The 17,074-nt window shown below is 37.8% G+C and overlaps 1 protein-coding gene across 1 annotated transcript in view; it reads left to right on the top strand.

The window, feature by feature from the left end:
* Positions 1-17,074, top strand: part of EFCAB2 (EF-hand calcium binding domain 2) — a 119,423-nt gene that overhangs the window by 42,572 nt on the left and 59,777 nt on the right. The window contains exon 2 of the mRNA XM_005690554.3: positions 7,906-7,990. Coding sequence (XP_005690611.2) covers positions 7,906-7,990 — 85 coding nt within the window. The remainder of the gene's footprint in view (positions 1-7,905; positions 7,991-17,074) is intronic.

The raw sequence follows: 17,074 nt of genomic DNA, 5'->3' as shown, positions 1-17,074 counted from the left end.
GGCCTTTTTTATCTTATTCCTGATCTTATAGGAAAGGCTTTGTCTTTCAGCCCTGAAAATGGTATTAGCTGTGGGTTTTTCATATAGGCCCTTATCATGTTGAGGAAGTTTGCTTCTGTTCCTAGTTTTCAGAATATTATTATCATGAAAGGATGTTGAGTTTTGTCAAATGCTTTTTCTATATCAATTATCCTAATCATGTGGCTTTTCTGCCTTCATTCTATGAATGTAGTATGTAACTCTGATTGACAGTCTTGTGTCTCTGGAATAAATTCCATTGGCCTTGATGTTTAATCCTTTTAATATATTGCTGAATTTGTTAACCACTATATTTTACTGTCATTTTTTTTATAGTAACTTCCTTCTTTGCCAATTTCTTACCCAAAAGATAGTTCTCTTGCTACACAAATTGTTCTGTGACATAGAAAAACAATTAGGCATTCTCCAGTTTCATTATATGAAGGAAATAAATATAATTCTGTTAAAAATACCCAACAAAACATCAAAAAGGGAAATTGTGAGTTGTCATATCCAAATGGGACATGGATTGTCTCATATATAATTATTAACTATTTAGTAAGCATTTATTGAGAATTTAGTATGTTCCAGGCAGTGTCAAAGTTGTTCTCAAGGTGTTTACAAATGTGGAAGGGGAGACTAGTTAACTGCTGATTACAATACAGTTTGATATAATATTATAATAGAGATATCCATGGGTGCTATATGATTACACAGGAGGGTACCTAATTCAAAAAGAAGATGAAAGGAAAGTGTGTTACTGTCTCAAATGATAAGTAGGAATTATCCAGAAAAAGGAGAGGACTGTTTCATACAGAGGACTATCAATCATAATAACAATGAAAAAGCATAATAATTGAAAAACTACTAAGATTTCCAAGGTGGAGAATCTGTATGAAAAAGTATTGAGAAATGACATTTTTGAGATAAGGAAGGGCCAGTTTGTAGACGCGATTTAGGAGACTGAATGCTTTTTTATTTTTTTGAAAGAACTTGGGAATCATTGAAAGATTTTAAACCAGGAAGTCGTATGAACAAATTTTTGTTTTAAACAGATAATCCTAGCAAAATGTGGACTATGGTTTGAAGGATGGAATGGAAATGGAGGGAAACGAGACTAAAGGCAAAAAGACAGGGAATGATTGCATAAATCCAGACAGGAAGTGACTGCATTAATCCAGGCCAGAAGCAATGAAGGTCTAGACTTAAACTGTGGCAGTGGAAATGGAAGAGGGAGACTGATTTTGAAAGTATTTAATAATTAGAATCGAAAGGTGTTGATGTTCAAATAGAAGTGTGAGGATGGGTTGTTGGAAGTTAAATTGGTTGGCTTGATAAATTTGGAGGAAAGTGATCAGAGAATCAGTAGAGGACAGTAGTGAGAAGGAGTAGCAGGTGATATGAAGGAATGAAACTTAACGGAGTAGTAGTTTTTTTAACATGAGGGTGAAATAACGCTATCAGACAAGTCCAGAAAGTAAGCCATTTTATAAGACATTGCATAGCCTGGTCTCTTCCACAAGCCAATTTCACTGAGGGACAGGAGACCAGGAGAGAATGAAAGACTGTTTTAGTTTAAAAGAGACCAAAAAATTTTAAAACCAAATGTATGACATAAACTTTAATTAGAGTGTAGATTGAAAAAGTAACTGTAAAACAGACCTTATGGTACAATTTAGAAATTTGCATATTGAATAGATATTATATGTTCTTAGTGAATTTTTATGAATTTTAACAATATCATAATTATATTGGGATTATGTAGGAGAATGTCCTTATTTTTAGGAGATGCATGTTGAAGTATTTAGGGATGAATAATTGTAATGTCTGTAATTAAAGACAGGGATTTAGGAAAGAAGAAAAAAATGGCAAAACATTAATAATAGTTTGATACAGGTGGTGGGTATAGAGTTGTTTACTAAGCTTTCAGTTTCAGATTCAAACTTCAGCTTGCCATGCCAGCAGCTGTTTATGTAGCATTTACATTGTATTAGATATTATAAGTAATCTAAAGATGATTTAGCCTATATGGGTGGATATGTGTAGGTTATATGCAAATATTACGGTATTTTATATAAAGGACTTGAGTGTCCTCAGATTTTGGTATCTGCAGGTCCTGGAATCACTCTCCCCATGGATTCCGAGGGATGACATTTTCAATTCCTGATTAAATTTTGAAGTGTAAGATCCTCAATTTTTGATAGTTTATTACCAGTGAGAAACTTTGTTTATGTAAAAATGTGAAAGCATTTTTCTCAGCCATTAAAAAACTTAAAACAATTGAAATTATAATTTCAAAAACTCATCCTTTTTAAATTGAACTGTAGTTGATTTACAATGTTATATTCATTTCAGGTGTACAACATAGTGATTCAATATTTATAGATTATATTCTATTTAATGTTATTGCAAAATAATGACATATTTCCCTGTGCTGTATAATATATCCTGTTTATTTGTTTATAATTTTTATTGGTGTATAGTTGATTTACAATACTGTAAATTAGTTTCTTCTGTACAGCAAAGTGAATCAGTTATCCATCTACCCACTCTTTTTCAGATCATTTTCCCATATAGGCCATTACACAGTATTGAGTAGAGTTTCCTGTGCTGTACTTAGTTATCTATTTTACATAGAGTACTGTGTATATGTCAATCCCAATTTCCCAACTTGCCCTTCCCCCTCTTACCCGATGGTGACCATAGTTTTTCTTTCTGAAATTTTTTATTTATGTATTTTTGGCTGTGCTGGGTCGTTGCTGCTGCTCAGACTTCTCTCTAGCTGTGGCCAGCAGGGGCTGCTCTTCGTTGCAGTGCTCAGGCTTCTTACTGCGGTGGCTTCTCTTGTAGAGAAAAGGCTCTGGGGCTCTTGGGCTTTGGCAGCTGTACATGTTGGCTCGGTAGTTGTGGTCCCCAGGCTCTAGAGCACAGGCTTGTGGTGCACAGTCTTAGTTGCTCTGCGGCACACGGGATCTCCCCAGACCAAGGATCGAACCCGTGTCTCCTGCGTTGGCAGGCGGCGTCTTTACCACTGAGCCACAGGGAAGCCTAAATCTGTTTTCTACATCTGTAACACCATTTCTGTTTTGTAGATAAGTTCATTTGTACCCTTTAAATTTTTTATTTTTATTTTCTAAGATTATTTATTTATTTTGGCTGTGCTAGGTCTTCATTGCTGCACGTGGGCTCAGGCTTTCTCCAGTTGTGGCGAGCGTGGGCTACTCCTTCTCAAGGTGTGCTGGCTTCTCACGGTGGTGGCCTCTCTTGTTGTGGACCACAGGCTCTAGGCATGCGGGCTTCAGTAGTTGCAGCACACGGGTTCCGTAGTTGTGACACATGGGCTTAGTTGTTCCACAGCCTGTGAGATCTTCCTGGGTTAGGGATTGAACCCATGTTCCCTGAATTGGCAGGTGTATTCTTAACCACTAGACCCCCAGGGAAGCCCTGTACCCATTTTTTTAGATTCCACATATAAGCAATATCATATGGTATTTGTCTTTCTCTGTCTGACTTACTTCACTCCATATGACAATCTCTAGGTCCATCCATGCGGCAAATAGCATTTTTTTTTTTATGGCTGAGCAATATTCCATTGTGTATATATATATATATCACATCTCCTTAAACCAATTGTCTGTTGATGGGCACTTGGATTGTTTCCATGCCTTGGCTATTGTAAATGGTTCTGCCATGAATGTTGGGGTGCACGTATCTGTTCAAATTGTGATTTTTCTCTGGATATATGCCCAGAGGTGAGATTGCTGGGTCATGTGATACCTCTGCTTTTAGTTTTCTAGGAAACCCCTGTATTGTTTTCCACAGTGGCGGTACCGATTTACATTCCCGCCAACAATGTAAAAGGGTTCCTTTTTCTCCACACCCTCTCCAGCATTTATTGTTTGTAGACTTTTTCATGGTGGCCATTCTGACTGGTGCTTATTTATTCTATATATAGTAGTTTGTGTCTCTCAATCTCATTCTCCTATTTCACCCCTCACTCCTTCCCCCACTGATAACCACTAGTTAGTAGTTTGCTTTCTGTATCTGTGAGTCTGTTTTTGTCAAACACATACCCTTTAATTGAAAAATATAACTGAAAATTTTGTGATGTAACACAAATGTTTTTTTTTTAATATTTATTATTATTTATTTATTTGGCTACTCCTGGTCTTAGTTGCAGCATGTGGAATCTAGTTCCCTACCCCAGCCCCCTGCACTGGGAGCTCAGAGTCTTAACAGCTGACCACCAGGGAAGTCCCTGCAAATGGTTTTTTAATCTAGTTGAACTTTCTCATATCATTATTTAAAAATTACGGTGTAAATTTAATTTATATAACATGTTACGTGTTGTTAGAGCCAGGCGGCAAGCTTGGCTGCTACTGAAAAGTGGTATCATCGGTGGAAGGGTAGAATTAGCTAGTGTGTGTGAAGATAAGGATTACGGGCTGCTGCTTAGAGCCACAAGCTCCCTGGGTCCCGACATTACGTTCCTTGGGCATGTGGAAACGAGCGGCTCTGCTCGCTCCGTGGGATCTTTGTCCATTTGCCCATGGTGAGCAGTGGTGCGTTGGAGTTCTGCTTCTGAAATAGGAGTGTGTGAGGTGGATCGCTTTCATGGCGAGCACGGAGCACTGGCTGCTTGGTGTTTGTTGCGCTTGCTACCTGTGTAGACCAAGGGGCTTGCCGTCAGAGCCTGTTCTGCCTTGAGCCTCCTGCTAGGAATCCCTGGAATAGATTCTTTCAGCTGCCTCGCTTTGCCAGATCTAACTGTGATCTGGCCACACTGAGAGATGAGAGGATCAGTGTTTTCGGACGCTCTTGAAATCCTTTCACATCATACCTGTGTCGAGTGGATGAGGATTCCTGAGTTACGGAAGTTCCAAATGTCGATTAAAGCATTATTTATTCCTGACGATTGGAAAAAGAAGATTTCATGATCAAGTAAATTTGGAAAATGGTGCATTAATTTCGTTAGAACATCTCAAAGACTTTAATATGCTAATATGCATGATAAATCCCCAAGAGGAGAATGTAATATTGTGAGTCTGTTTTTGTCAAAAACACATCCTTTAAATGCCTTTCTCAGGCATTTTTGATCATTGCAGCCTTTTACTGAGAAACACGTTGAGGAATGAGTATGAAACAGAACCCGTTTTAGAAAACTTCAGTTCAGTTCAGTTGCTCAGTCGTCCGACTCTGCGACCCCATGGCCTGCAGCACGCCAGGCTTCCCTGTCCATCACCAACTGCCGGAACTTGCTCAAACCCAGGTCCAATGAGTCGGTGATGCCATCCAACCATCTCATCCTCTGTTGTCCCCTTCTCTTCCTGCCTTCAGTCTTTCCCAGCATCAGGGTCTTTTCCAATGAGTGAGTTCTTCACATCAGTATTAATTAGAGGTTGTTAAAAGTAATTGTTGTTAATATAAAGTTGGGCGTAGGAATGGAAGAATAATGCTTTAGACTTGTTAGTAATACCTATTTCAGAACACAAGTCAGCATTGCATTTACTGGTAAAGGACTAGTATTCTAATCTATCAAATAATAATGTTTTTAAAGAGCAAAGATTATCATTATCATTTTATGAATTCAACTTGTTTTGGTAGTTCTGGCCAGTGTCCTAAATCATGAAGGAGAAATAAGAAAGTATGCATTTTGGAAAGAAGAGACCAAATGAATCATCAGAAAATACAAAGTAACCAATTGAAAAGGGATTATAAAAGTTTGGGGAAATAGATGGATATAAGATCAATAGCAAATTTTTAAAAAATTAATATTTACCTCTACTTCTAGAAATTTCAAGGTTTCCAAAAATATTCCTTCACAATATCCACAAAATCCATAAAATACTGAGGTGTAATCTTCTTGGAGAATTTGTGTGTGGCTTGTATGAGGAAAGCCATAATGTATAACCTTCAATTTGGAGATATAAAAAGGGCTATATAGCTAATATAGATCTCTTAGATGTGAAAACTATTTTAAAATGTTCATTCTTTCTCAGTGTATAGCTTCATTGCAGTAGCAATGCCGATGGTGTTTTATTTGGAATTTCTAAATTTTATTTGAATTTGTAAATTTCATTTGGAAGACTTACACTGGTGAGTATATTAATGAATATTCCTAAGAAGAAGACCAGCAACAGTGATAATATTAATAAGTGAAATGGGATGGTAATGACATAATGGTAGAAATACAATTCAGAATGGAATTAGTAGCATAGACAATGGAAGCAGTCTCCATCACATAAAGGACTATAACACATTGTAAAGTAGGAGGAAAGAATTCAAGTGCTTAGTAAATTAAAAATTATTAAAATCAGATTAGAAATTAATCTTTCACTTTGAATCATGCCAAAATAACTTTCAGATGGATTAAAAAGTATATTTTTAAATTGTAGAAGAAAATAGAATTGAGTTTACCAAACCTGTAGAAAAAAGATAATTTTCTCCCTCTTTTGGTGGTCCTTTCAAAGGCTATGTTTCTCAACTGTAAAGGATAAGAAATCTCAACAAGTGTGACTAAAATAAAAATAAAAAATAACATACTTTTAAAAGGTAATCTTAAATTTAAAAAGCAAATATCAGCTTTGTGAAATGACAGTATTATAACCAGTGAGATTTTTCCCAAGTTACTATGAGAACTAGTAAGAACGTTCCCACTATCTAACACGAATTCAGCTGCATTCAACTTACCGTATTTCAGTGAGACAATAAGACAAATGCACAAAGATGAATTGGGCAGAATGGTTCACTCAAGAATGAATATACTTAACAACAAAACATTTAGAAACTACCTAAATGTCTACAGTTAGGGAGCTGGTTTAATAAACTATGATAAAGTTCTATAATGGATAATCAGCCACTAAAAATGATAATATAATAAACACTTTTTTGAGAATGAAAAGATGCTCACAATTTACTGTTGAGTGAAACATTAGGTTAGACGGCAACAGTAAGAGTAGTTAACTCTGCATGTTAGGATTTGAAGTAATTTTTACTTGGTCTCAACTTCTTTTTTTTTTTTTTGGTCTTCAGTAATCATGTGTGATTTTGATATTCATAAGGGAGATGGAACTGTTTTCATTTTAGGAAAACAAATGCAAACAACTGACCCGGAAAATTGTTTTCAGTAATTCTTTAAATTGTTTTCAGTAATTCTTTCAGTAAGAATTAAGTAAGAATTTCAGTAAGTCTTTATTATTTAAAGAGCTCATTACAAATTGTTAAGAAAAAAATGGAAGATCCCAGTAGGGATGAGCAGAGAACCTGAACAGACAATTCAAAACATAGAAAACAGAGGTGATAAACAAGCATTAAGGATCACTATTCAGATTTACTTGTAAGCAAGGAACTGTACATTTAAATAATGAGCTAACATTTATTTGCTTATCAAAGTAGAAGTTTGCCACCATGTTATTATAATAAATTAATAATTAATAAATATCAGTAAATTGTTACATCCCTTTGATAGTTTTCACAATTGAAGGTTATGTTGCAACCTGGAAAAATAGAGCATCTGAGTGAAATAGTAGAATGAATGGTAGTTCATATGCCACAACTAAGTCCAAATGCAGGCAAATAAATAAAGTAATTAAAGAAATAAATTTAAAAATAAATCTAGGAATTAAAGAAACAAACAAACAAAAAGAATATTGGGAAGGGGACGGGGGAGGTAAATTGCAAATATTATAACATTTCACTCTTAAAGACTTCAGCATGCCTCTCCTAAGAAAAAAGGTGTTCCCCTACATAACTCCCCTCCCCGCCGAAAAAGAATACTAGGGAAGTGTTCTGCATGTTCTTCCATATTAATAATTTCTAGTTGTTGAATTTCTTTGTTTTGAATTTAAAATTAGAGTAAAATAATTTTATTTACTTTTTATTTTGCAGAGATAGCTGTAGCAGAATTTCACAAAAAAATCAAAGAAGCTTTTGAAGTGTTTGACCATGAGTCAAATAATACAGTGGATGTGAGGTTTGGAGATGTTTCCTTCTAATTCTAAATTGCTGATACAACTGGTGAAATAGAAGATGGTTCATTTCTCTTTCTACATTCTTTGAATTTACTGTGCTGAAGTATTTATGTTTCTGTGCTCGCCAAAAAGTCTTTTCTAGCTGCTGTTTTGTATCAGTACTGTTTCTTAGTCTTCATAATCTAGTGGAAAGAATGTATGTCCACATTGCCTATTCTAATCTATAGACTAAATTCTGTGAATGAGACAAACTTGTATACTATAGCTTTAGTGCTGGACACACAGTTGGCACTCAGTAAATATTTGTTTACTTTTAGAATACATAGAATGTGTTTACTTTTAGAATACATAGATATGTGGCATTCACTGGTGGCCTAGTGGTTAGAACTCTGAACTTTCACTCCCATGGTCTGGGTTCATTTCCTGGACGGGGAATTGAAATCCCACAAACAGTGCAGTGTGGCAAAAAACAAAACAAAACCAAACACCATAGCTATGTATTATCAAGCATAAATGGGATATTATAGAGAAGGATTAATAATTCTCAAACATGATGCACTCCTCAAGTAAAATAACAAAAAGAACCAAAACAAAAGAACATAAAAAGATGAGAAAAAAACACGAATACTGGTAGATTTAGAATAGAGGACAGGAGACAAAGAATAGTTTGAAAAAAAGAGGCAAAAGATAGAGGAGATTATGCATGTTGTAGAATCTGTGCCACACATGTACATCAAAGAAAGATAATAAAATCATCCTTCCAGGAAGCCAAACCGATTGAGAAATATTTGATGTGATCACAATCTCAAGAGTTAGAACTCAGTATGGAGGCCAACAAAGCAGTGGGAAATGATTTTTAAATGGTTTTGGCAAGAACCGTTTGATGCTTGTAAACCAGCCCCATCACTTCCAGACTGGTCAGAGGACTAAATGCTTTAAATTTGAGCTAGACTGAATGAACAATATGAGTATGACTGATTGTAACTACAGTCATCCCTCAGTATCCACAAGGTATTGGTTCCAAGATACCCACCTCCACCCTCCTCCCCTCCACCCCACCCTTCACGGACTTCACAGGATAGTCTCCTGCTTTGAGGGGAGGCTTCCAAAAAGTAGCAGTAAAGAGAAAATCTCCCAAATCCCTTAGGGCAGTGATGCCTGCCATTTTTTGGTGAAAGGGTCAATTCAGGGGACATAAACATGCTTATGAGCAGGGCATGACAGCCCACTCCAGTATTCGTGCCTGGAGAATCCCTTGGACAGAGGATCCTGGTGGGCCACAGTCCATGGGGTCGCAGAGTGTCAGACACGACTAAAGCGACAGAGCATACATGCAAACACGCTCATGGGCTTCCCTGGTGGCTCCGCTAGTAAAGAACCAGCGCACCCATGCAGGAGATGCAAGAGACTTGGGTTCTATCCCTGGGTTGGGAAGATCCCCTGGGAAAGGAAATGGCAACACACTCCAGTATTCTTGCCTGGGAAATCCCATGGACAGAGGAGCCTGGCAGGCTACAGTCCATGGGGTCACAAAGAGTCGGACACAACTGAGCGCACACGCACACACACAAACATGCTTATGGGACGCATCTTTCTTCCCACTCAGAATTAAAATAATTGTCCTGAGACCCAGCGGGAAAGTGTATGTTCTCACTTTAATTGTCTACTTTATAAAAGAAAGAAAGTTACCAGGAAAATTGGCGTAGTTTTTAGCACTGAAATATCCAAGTGGTAGCAACATGGAATGATGCAGTTTCTAGTCTTTATTCCTTCTGCTAATTTGTATAGCACTTTAAAGTTTACAGTGAGCATTCTCATGCTGCCAGTATCATTACTATCTGCTTTTTATAAATCAGCCAGGAAGCAAAGTGACTTGCCAAAGATGGAATAACAGGGTAACGACACAGTCGAAACTCAGATTAGTTTCTTCTGTTTGGGGCAGCTGTGCCTCAGCCCTGGAAGAGGCTCAGGGGACGTAGTGCTGAAGTAGTCTGGTCCTGCTTTTCTTAGCTTTAGCAGGCTCTTCTATTTGTAAAAACAGTTAATCTTGCTCAAATTTATTTTGGCTTATGGTTAAAAGTGAAGGTCTAAATAGACTCTCCTTTTCCAAATTACTAAGCCATTCCATTTATTTATCTCTTGAATTATTAGATTCATTTTATAATATACTACATTTTCTATAATTGCATCTGATTTGGGTTACGTATTCTGACCTATTGCCTTACCTCATGACCATACACTAGGACAAGTAGTGAAAGTGAAAGTGTTAGTCGCTCAGTCACGTCCAACTCTGCGACCCCATGGACCCCACCAGGATCCTCTGTCCATGGAATTCTGGAGTGGTTGCCATTCCCTTCTCCAGGGGATCTTCCAACCTGGGGATCGAACCCCAGTCTCCTGCATTGCAGGCAGATTCTTTACCGTCTCAACCACCAAGGAAGCCATGCTAGGACAATCCTACATTAATTGCTCTCAATTTATATAGTATGCTTTACTATCTGATAGAACTAGTCTCTTCATTACTCTTCTTTTTGAGCGTTTTAATTAAGAATTGAAGGCAGGGGACTTCCCTGGTGGTCCAGTGGTTAAGACTTCACCTTCCAGTGTGGTTCGATTCATGGTTGGGGAGTTAAAATCCCACCTGCCTCGCAGCCCAAAAACAATAAAAAGAAACAGAAGCAATATTGTAACAAATTCAATAAAGACTTTAAACATTAAAAAAAAAAAAAAAGAATTGAAGGCAGTATTCTGGGTAGATTGAGTAAAGAGGTGTCTGAATGGGGTATGAGTTCCAGAGACAGAAATAGCTTGGTTTGGAAGAGAGTTGTTCCTTGAGAGACTTACTGGGCTTTTGACTGTTTCTGCCCCATCGTGTGCTTGATCCCTCAGTGACGCTGTTTCTCTTGAAGGGCAGACCAGCACCCCTTATCTCGGCTTTGCATGAATTGGAAACTTTAATTTGAAATGTTATTACTTTAGGTGGAGTGGAGGTGTGGTACTGTGACTGCCAGGCAGCGGTGGGTTTTGTTTTGTTTTCGTTTTTTTTTATCATTGTGTAAAACGTTATTAAATGAGCTGCTTTCCTCCTGGCTCTGAGGGACAACCTGGGGACTGGAATCAGACTTTCTGAGTTCATTCCTAGCATTGTCACTCTAACTTATTTACTTATTTACTCACTCTAACTTATTTGAAAGTGGAAGTGAAGTCACTCAGTCGTGTCCCACTCTTTGCGACCCTATGGACTGTAGCCTAAAAGGCTCCTCCGTTTATAGGATTTTCCAGGCAAGAATGCTGGAGTGGGTTGCCATTTCCTTCTCCAGGGGATCTTCCCAACCCAGGGATCGAAGAGTAACTTATTTACTCTTATTTAAATAAGAGTAACTTATTTACTCTTTCTGTGCCTCAGTTTTTACATTTGCCACATGGGACTGATGTAAGTTAGTAGGTCTCAAAATGGTTTGGAGAATCCTGTGTATCCCTAGGATTCTTTCAGGAGTCTGTGAAATCAAAGCTATTCTTGTAATAAATCGGAGACAGTATTTGCTATTTTCATTCTCATTTTTCACAAGTGTATATTGGAGTTTTTTCAAAAGCTGCATGTGTGATATTGCAACAGATTGAAGGCAGAGCCAGGAAGGAGAATCCAGCTGTCTTCTGTTAAGCCAGACGTTAAAGCAGACATGTACAACACTACCATTCTTCTAATTAAATTTATTTTTTGTTTTGGAAAATATAGTTATTTTTCACACACAAGAAATATTTATGTAAGCAAATATGGGACTTCCCCAGTGGCTCAGCAATGAAGAATCCACCTGCAATGCAGGGAAAGCGGGTTCAATCCCTGGGTCGGGAAGATCCTCTGGAGGAGGAAATGGCAACCCGCTTAGTATTCTTGCTGGGGGAATCTCAAGGACAGAGGAATCTGGTGGGCTACAGTCCATGGGGTCATAAAAAGTCAGACACAACTGAAGCCACTAAGCACATATAATGAGTTTATTGTTATTTCTATGAATTTGACAGCAAGGAGATCAAACTAGTCAATCCTAAAGGAAATCAGTCCTGAATATTCATTGGAAGGACTGATGCTGAAGCTGAAACTCTAATACTTTGGCCACCTGATTCGAAGAACTGACTCATTGGAGAAGACCCTGATGCTGGGAAAGATTGCAGGCAGGAGGAGAAGGGGACGACAGAGGATGAGATGGTTGGATGGTATCACTGACTCGATGGACATGAGTTTGAGCAAGTTCAGGGAGTTGGTGACAGATAGGGAAGCCTGATGTGCTGTAGTCCATGGGGTTGCAAAGAACTGAATGTGACTGAGTAACTGAACTGAGCTGGATGAATAATAAACATTTTTAAACTTTGAGGTTTAATTTTTAATATTAAATGTAATTCACATAAACAAAAGCTCTTTGTGAGTCTGAATAAGTTTTAAGAATGTAAAAGCGGTTCTGAGACCAAAAAGTTTGAGAACCACTGTTGTCAGTGGATATTTCTAAAGCTCTTAGAACAATATTAACTTAGGACAAATTAATTTGGGATTTAAAGCTTAGAACAATAGAACAATATTAGCTCATATTATTATTCTACTTTATATTCTTAAAGTAAATAATTTAGACTTGTTTTTCCTCTATTTAATCTGGATATGCAATGTTATATTGTATTCTCCCAAGAACATTTTACTTAAAGCTGTGTGTTCTGTTTTGATCTTTTCAGTTCTGAAGCAGTTTGTTTTATTTTCCATTTTCCTTGTAAAATAATTTTTGAAAGTTGCATCTTGAAAAACGTCATGGCAGGTTTTTAATAGTATTTTGCCTCATACAAGCATAGACCATTATACATTTTGACTTGCATACATTTTCCTGCTCTGTGTTCAGATTTCAATCAAAAGCATGACTGAAAATTAAATTTTTGACTAGATAATATATAAGGTAAAATTCTAAAGGTACAAAGAATATATAGTGATAGGTAGACTTTCACTTGGCTCTCTGGTTCCCCTTCCTAAAGGCAAGATTCATTATAATTTTCTCTAATACTTCCAGAGATAGTCCATGCAAGTACAGATGTGTATATATGTGTGTGTATTTTTTATTTTGATAAATATGCGTAACAAAATTTACCATTTTAACCATTTTTAAGTGTGTGTGGCTGTGTGTTAAGTAGCTCAGTCATGTCTGACTTGTTGTGACCCTGTGGACTGTAGCCCATCAGGCTCCTCTGTCCATGGAATTCTCTAGGCAAGAATACTGGAGTGGGGAGTGGGGAGTGGGTTGCCATTCACTTCTCCAGGGGATCTTCCCGACCCAGGGATCGAACTCAGGTCTCCCTCATTGTAGGCAGATTCTTTACTGCCTGAGCCACTAGGAAAGCTCTTTTAGGTGTATAGTTTAATGGTATTGAGTATATTTACATTATTTCCATCCATCTTCAGGACTTTTTTATTTTCCCAAACTGAAACTCCATACCCTTTAAACAGCACCTCCCCATTCTCCCTTCTCCTTAGCTCCTGGCAGCTACCATTCTACTTTGTGTCTCTATGAGTTTGACTATACTAGGTACCTCACTGTGTCTGGTTTATTTGACTTAGCATAATGTCTTCAGGGTTCTTCCTTGTTGTAACTCGTATCATAATTCCATTCCTTAAGACTGAATAATATTCCACTGTGTGTATATAACACACTTTGCTTATTCAGCTCTCTGTCCATGGACATTTGGGTTGTTTCCACCTTTTGGCTGTTTGAATAATGCAAATTTTATGCAGTCCAGCAACCCCAGGTAGCCTTTTGCTAATGCAGAGAATCTCTTTTTCACTGCTATTATCTCAACTTAGCATGAGTCTCTGGGGCTCACAACACCCGGTATTCATCTATTTCACTGATAAGGAGACTTAAGTTTCTTAAGCAACTGGCAAGAACCTTGAGTGTATTAGATCTTGTCTAAAATTCAATAAGAAATATATGATAAGAACTTTTTGGTAATGATTTAGAAATAACTCTTAAGAGGATTGGAGATGCCATAAATATTACTTCACTTTTAATACTATTTTTGAAGAGAAGTTAATACAGCATTTCACAGTTCATCTTTATCAGGTTGTAAAAGTGTGGGGAATATAGAGAAATTGCATAGACAGTTTCCCCAAGCAATTATTGTCAGAGAAAGCTTGGGGTCACTCAAAGAGCTTTTGAAAAACTGCATAGGTAAATGGATCTGCATTTGTGGCTTGGAAAAGTATATTATAAAAAAAGGAATGGGGTTGTTAGACCCACAGACCTGTTGATAGGGAGTGAATTTTTATAATTTTCTTCATGCAGTGATAATTCACATGCATGAATAAAATGAATGATGAAATAAAACTACATGAGTAACTTGGATAAATTTGAAAAATATTAAGTTTAAAATATTACAAAAGAAAGTGAAAATTATGATGAAGGAGGAAAGAGACAGAACAGGCTCCATCTTGAAAGCAGGACTCTATCTTGGGCCAGACTGTGGACTTTGATCTATATGCCCAGTATCTATGGGAACGACATACTAACTGGAAAACCAGACCCCCAGATGGAAGAGCCCCAGGGCTCATACCTACACTCTCCTGTGCCTAAAACAATATCCCAATTATCTGTGTAACCGAATAGAATCATAAATTCTATTATGCTTACTGGGGTATGACCACAGGCCTATTGATAATTGTTCCCTGTTAACTACCTAGGCGTAAGGCATATGAATCACGGGTTAACTTTGATTGTATCTTTCTTTTCCTTTGCTCAGACTAGTTTCAGGGAATTTGGGGAGGTGGGTTTGAGCACGTACACTTAGGGTATATAAGGTTTTCACAAAAACTGGCCGGGGTCCTTGGCTAAGAGGAGACTCTGCCTCGGGCCCGCCGGTGTAATAAACTGCACCCCACTGTCTGCATTGTCCTTCTGAGTGAGCTTGTTTCCTGGAACGCGTGGCTACAACAGTGAAAACCACATAATATAAATTTTAAATATACAAAGTGATAGTCTATTGTTTATGAAGACAACATTCATGAGTGTGATAAACAGTATCCTTAGAGTAGTGGTTGCATCTGAAGATAGAGGGACAAGAATGATGAGCAGAACTTTAGCTGTTTCTGCAATGTTTTATTGTTAGGGAACAAATGTGGCAAAATGTTAACTTCTATTTAATCTTGGTATTGGATATATGAAATTTATAATTTTTTTTTTTTGGCCACATTTCAAAGCTTGTAGGATCTTAATTCCATGACCATGGATTGAACCGTGGCCCTTGGCAGTGAGACCCCAGAGTCCTAACCACTGGACCTCCAGGGAATTCCATGTAATCCTTTTTTCTTTACTTTTCTCTGAAATATTTCACAATTACACATAAAAATAAATAGTTTTAAAGGGTGATTTATATCTTGTTATTTTACCATCTCACTTTCAAGTTGATTTGTAAAAACTTGGTTTGTTTGTAATAGCCCTTTTAATAAACTGTGATTAAACAATCAGTTTTAAAAATTAGTTAAAGAAAGTTTAAAAAACTATCCCAAATTCTACTTCCTGAAGCTATTTATGTGTCTTTATAGATGAAAGTTTAGTAATACGATGGCACTAACAGAAAAATAACACTTGGGTTCAGGCTGTCCTGTTCAGAGTACTTAATTGACTGTTTTTAGGAGACCCTTTTTGTATTTTATATCTTTGGTGATCAACTTCACTTGATTCTGGCTGGTAGGTATCTGTCTTGTACTTATTGTGTTATATAGATCAGGTTCAGAGTTTGCTGTGTGTCTACAAAAATTGGGAGCCAGAGGCTCTCAGATTTTGGTGGTCTCAGGAAGTGCTTTATTGACTATGTCAAAACCTTTGACTGTGTGGATCACAATAAACTGTGGAAAATTCTGAAAGAGATGAGAATACTAGACCACCTGACCTGCCTCTTGAGAAACCTATATGCAGGTCAGGAAACAACAGTTAGAACTGGACATGGAACAACAGACTGGTTCCAAATAGGAAAAGGAGTACATCAAGGCTGTATATTGTCACCCTGCTTCTTTAACTTCTATGCAGAGTACATCATGAGAAATGGTGGTCTGGAAGAAGCACAAGCTGAAATCAAGATTGCCAGGAGAAATATCAATCACCTCAGATATACAGATGACACCACCCTTATGGCAGAAAGTGAAGAGGAACTCAAAAGCCTCTTGATGGAAGTGAAAGTGGAGTGGAAAAGTTGGCTTAAAGCTCAACATTCAGAAAATGAAGATCATGGCATCTGGTCCCATCACTTCATGGGAAATAGATGGGGAAACAGTGGAAACAGTGTCAGACTTTATTTTTGGGGGCTGCAAAATCACTGCAGATGGTGACTGCAGCCATAAAATTAAAAGACACTTACTCCTAGGAAGAAAAGTTATGACCAACTTAGATAGCATATTCAAAAGCAGAGACATTACTTTGCCAACAAAGGTCTGTCTAGTCAAGGCTATGGTTTTTCCAGTGGTCATATATGGAAAAGAGTTGGACTGTGAAGAAAGCTGAGTGCCAAAGAATTGATGCTTTTGAACTGTGGTGTTGTAGACGACTCTTGAGAGTCCTTGGACTGCAAGGAGATACAACCAGTCCATTCTAGAGGAGATCAGCCCTGGGTGTTCTTTGGAAGGAATGATGTTAGAGCTGAAACTCCAATACTTTGGCCACCTCATGCGAAGAGTTGACTCATTAGAAAAGACTCTGATGCTGGGAGGGATTGGGGGCAGGAGGAAAAAGGGACGACAGAGGATGAGATGGCTGGATGGCGTCACCGACTCGATGGACGTGAGTTTGAGTGAACTCTGGGAGTTGGTGATGGACAGGGAGGCCTGGCGTGCCGCGATTCATGGGGTCGCAAAGAGTTGGACATGACTGAGTGACTGAACTGAACTGAACAGGGAATGTACTACCTGGGGCCTCTGGGCATATAATTCCTGTGACCTCTGGGTGTGTACCCTCTGTGGTTTCCAAGTTTGGACAGCTTCAGCCTCAATGTGTTCTCCTTAGCTTAGGAAATAACATATTGGATTCATTTGAAAACTGTCCACGTTATTAAGTGTGGAAGACTTA

This window comes from Capra hircus, chromosome 16 (assembly GCF_001704415.2).
Source record: "Capra hircus breed San Clemente chromosome 16, ASM170441v1, whole genome shotgun sequence".
NCBI classification, from domain to species: Eukaryota; Metazoa; Chordata; class Mammalia; order Artiodactyla; family Bovidae; genus Capra; species Capra hircus.
This window is presented reverse-complemented; position numbering and strand designations above follow the sequence as displayed.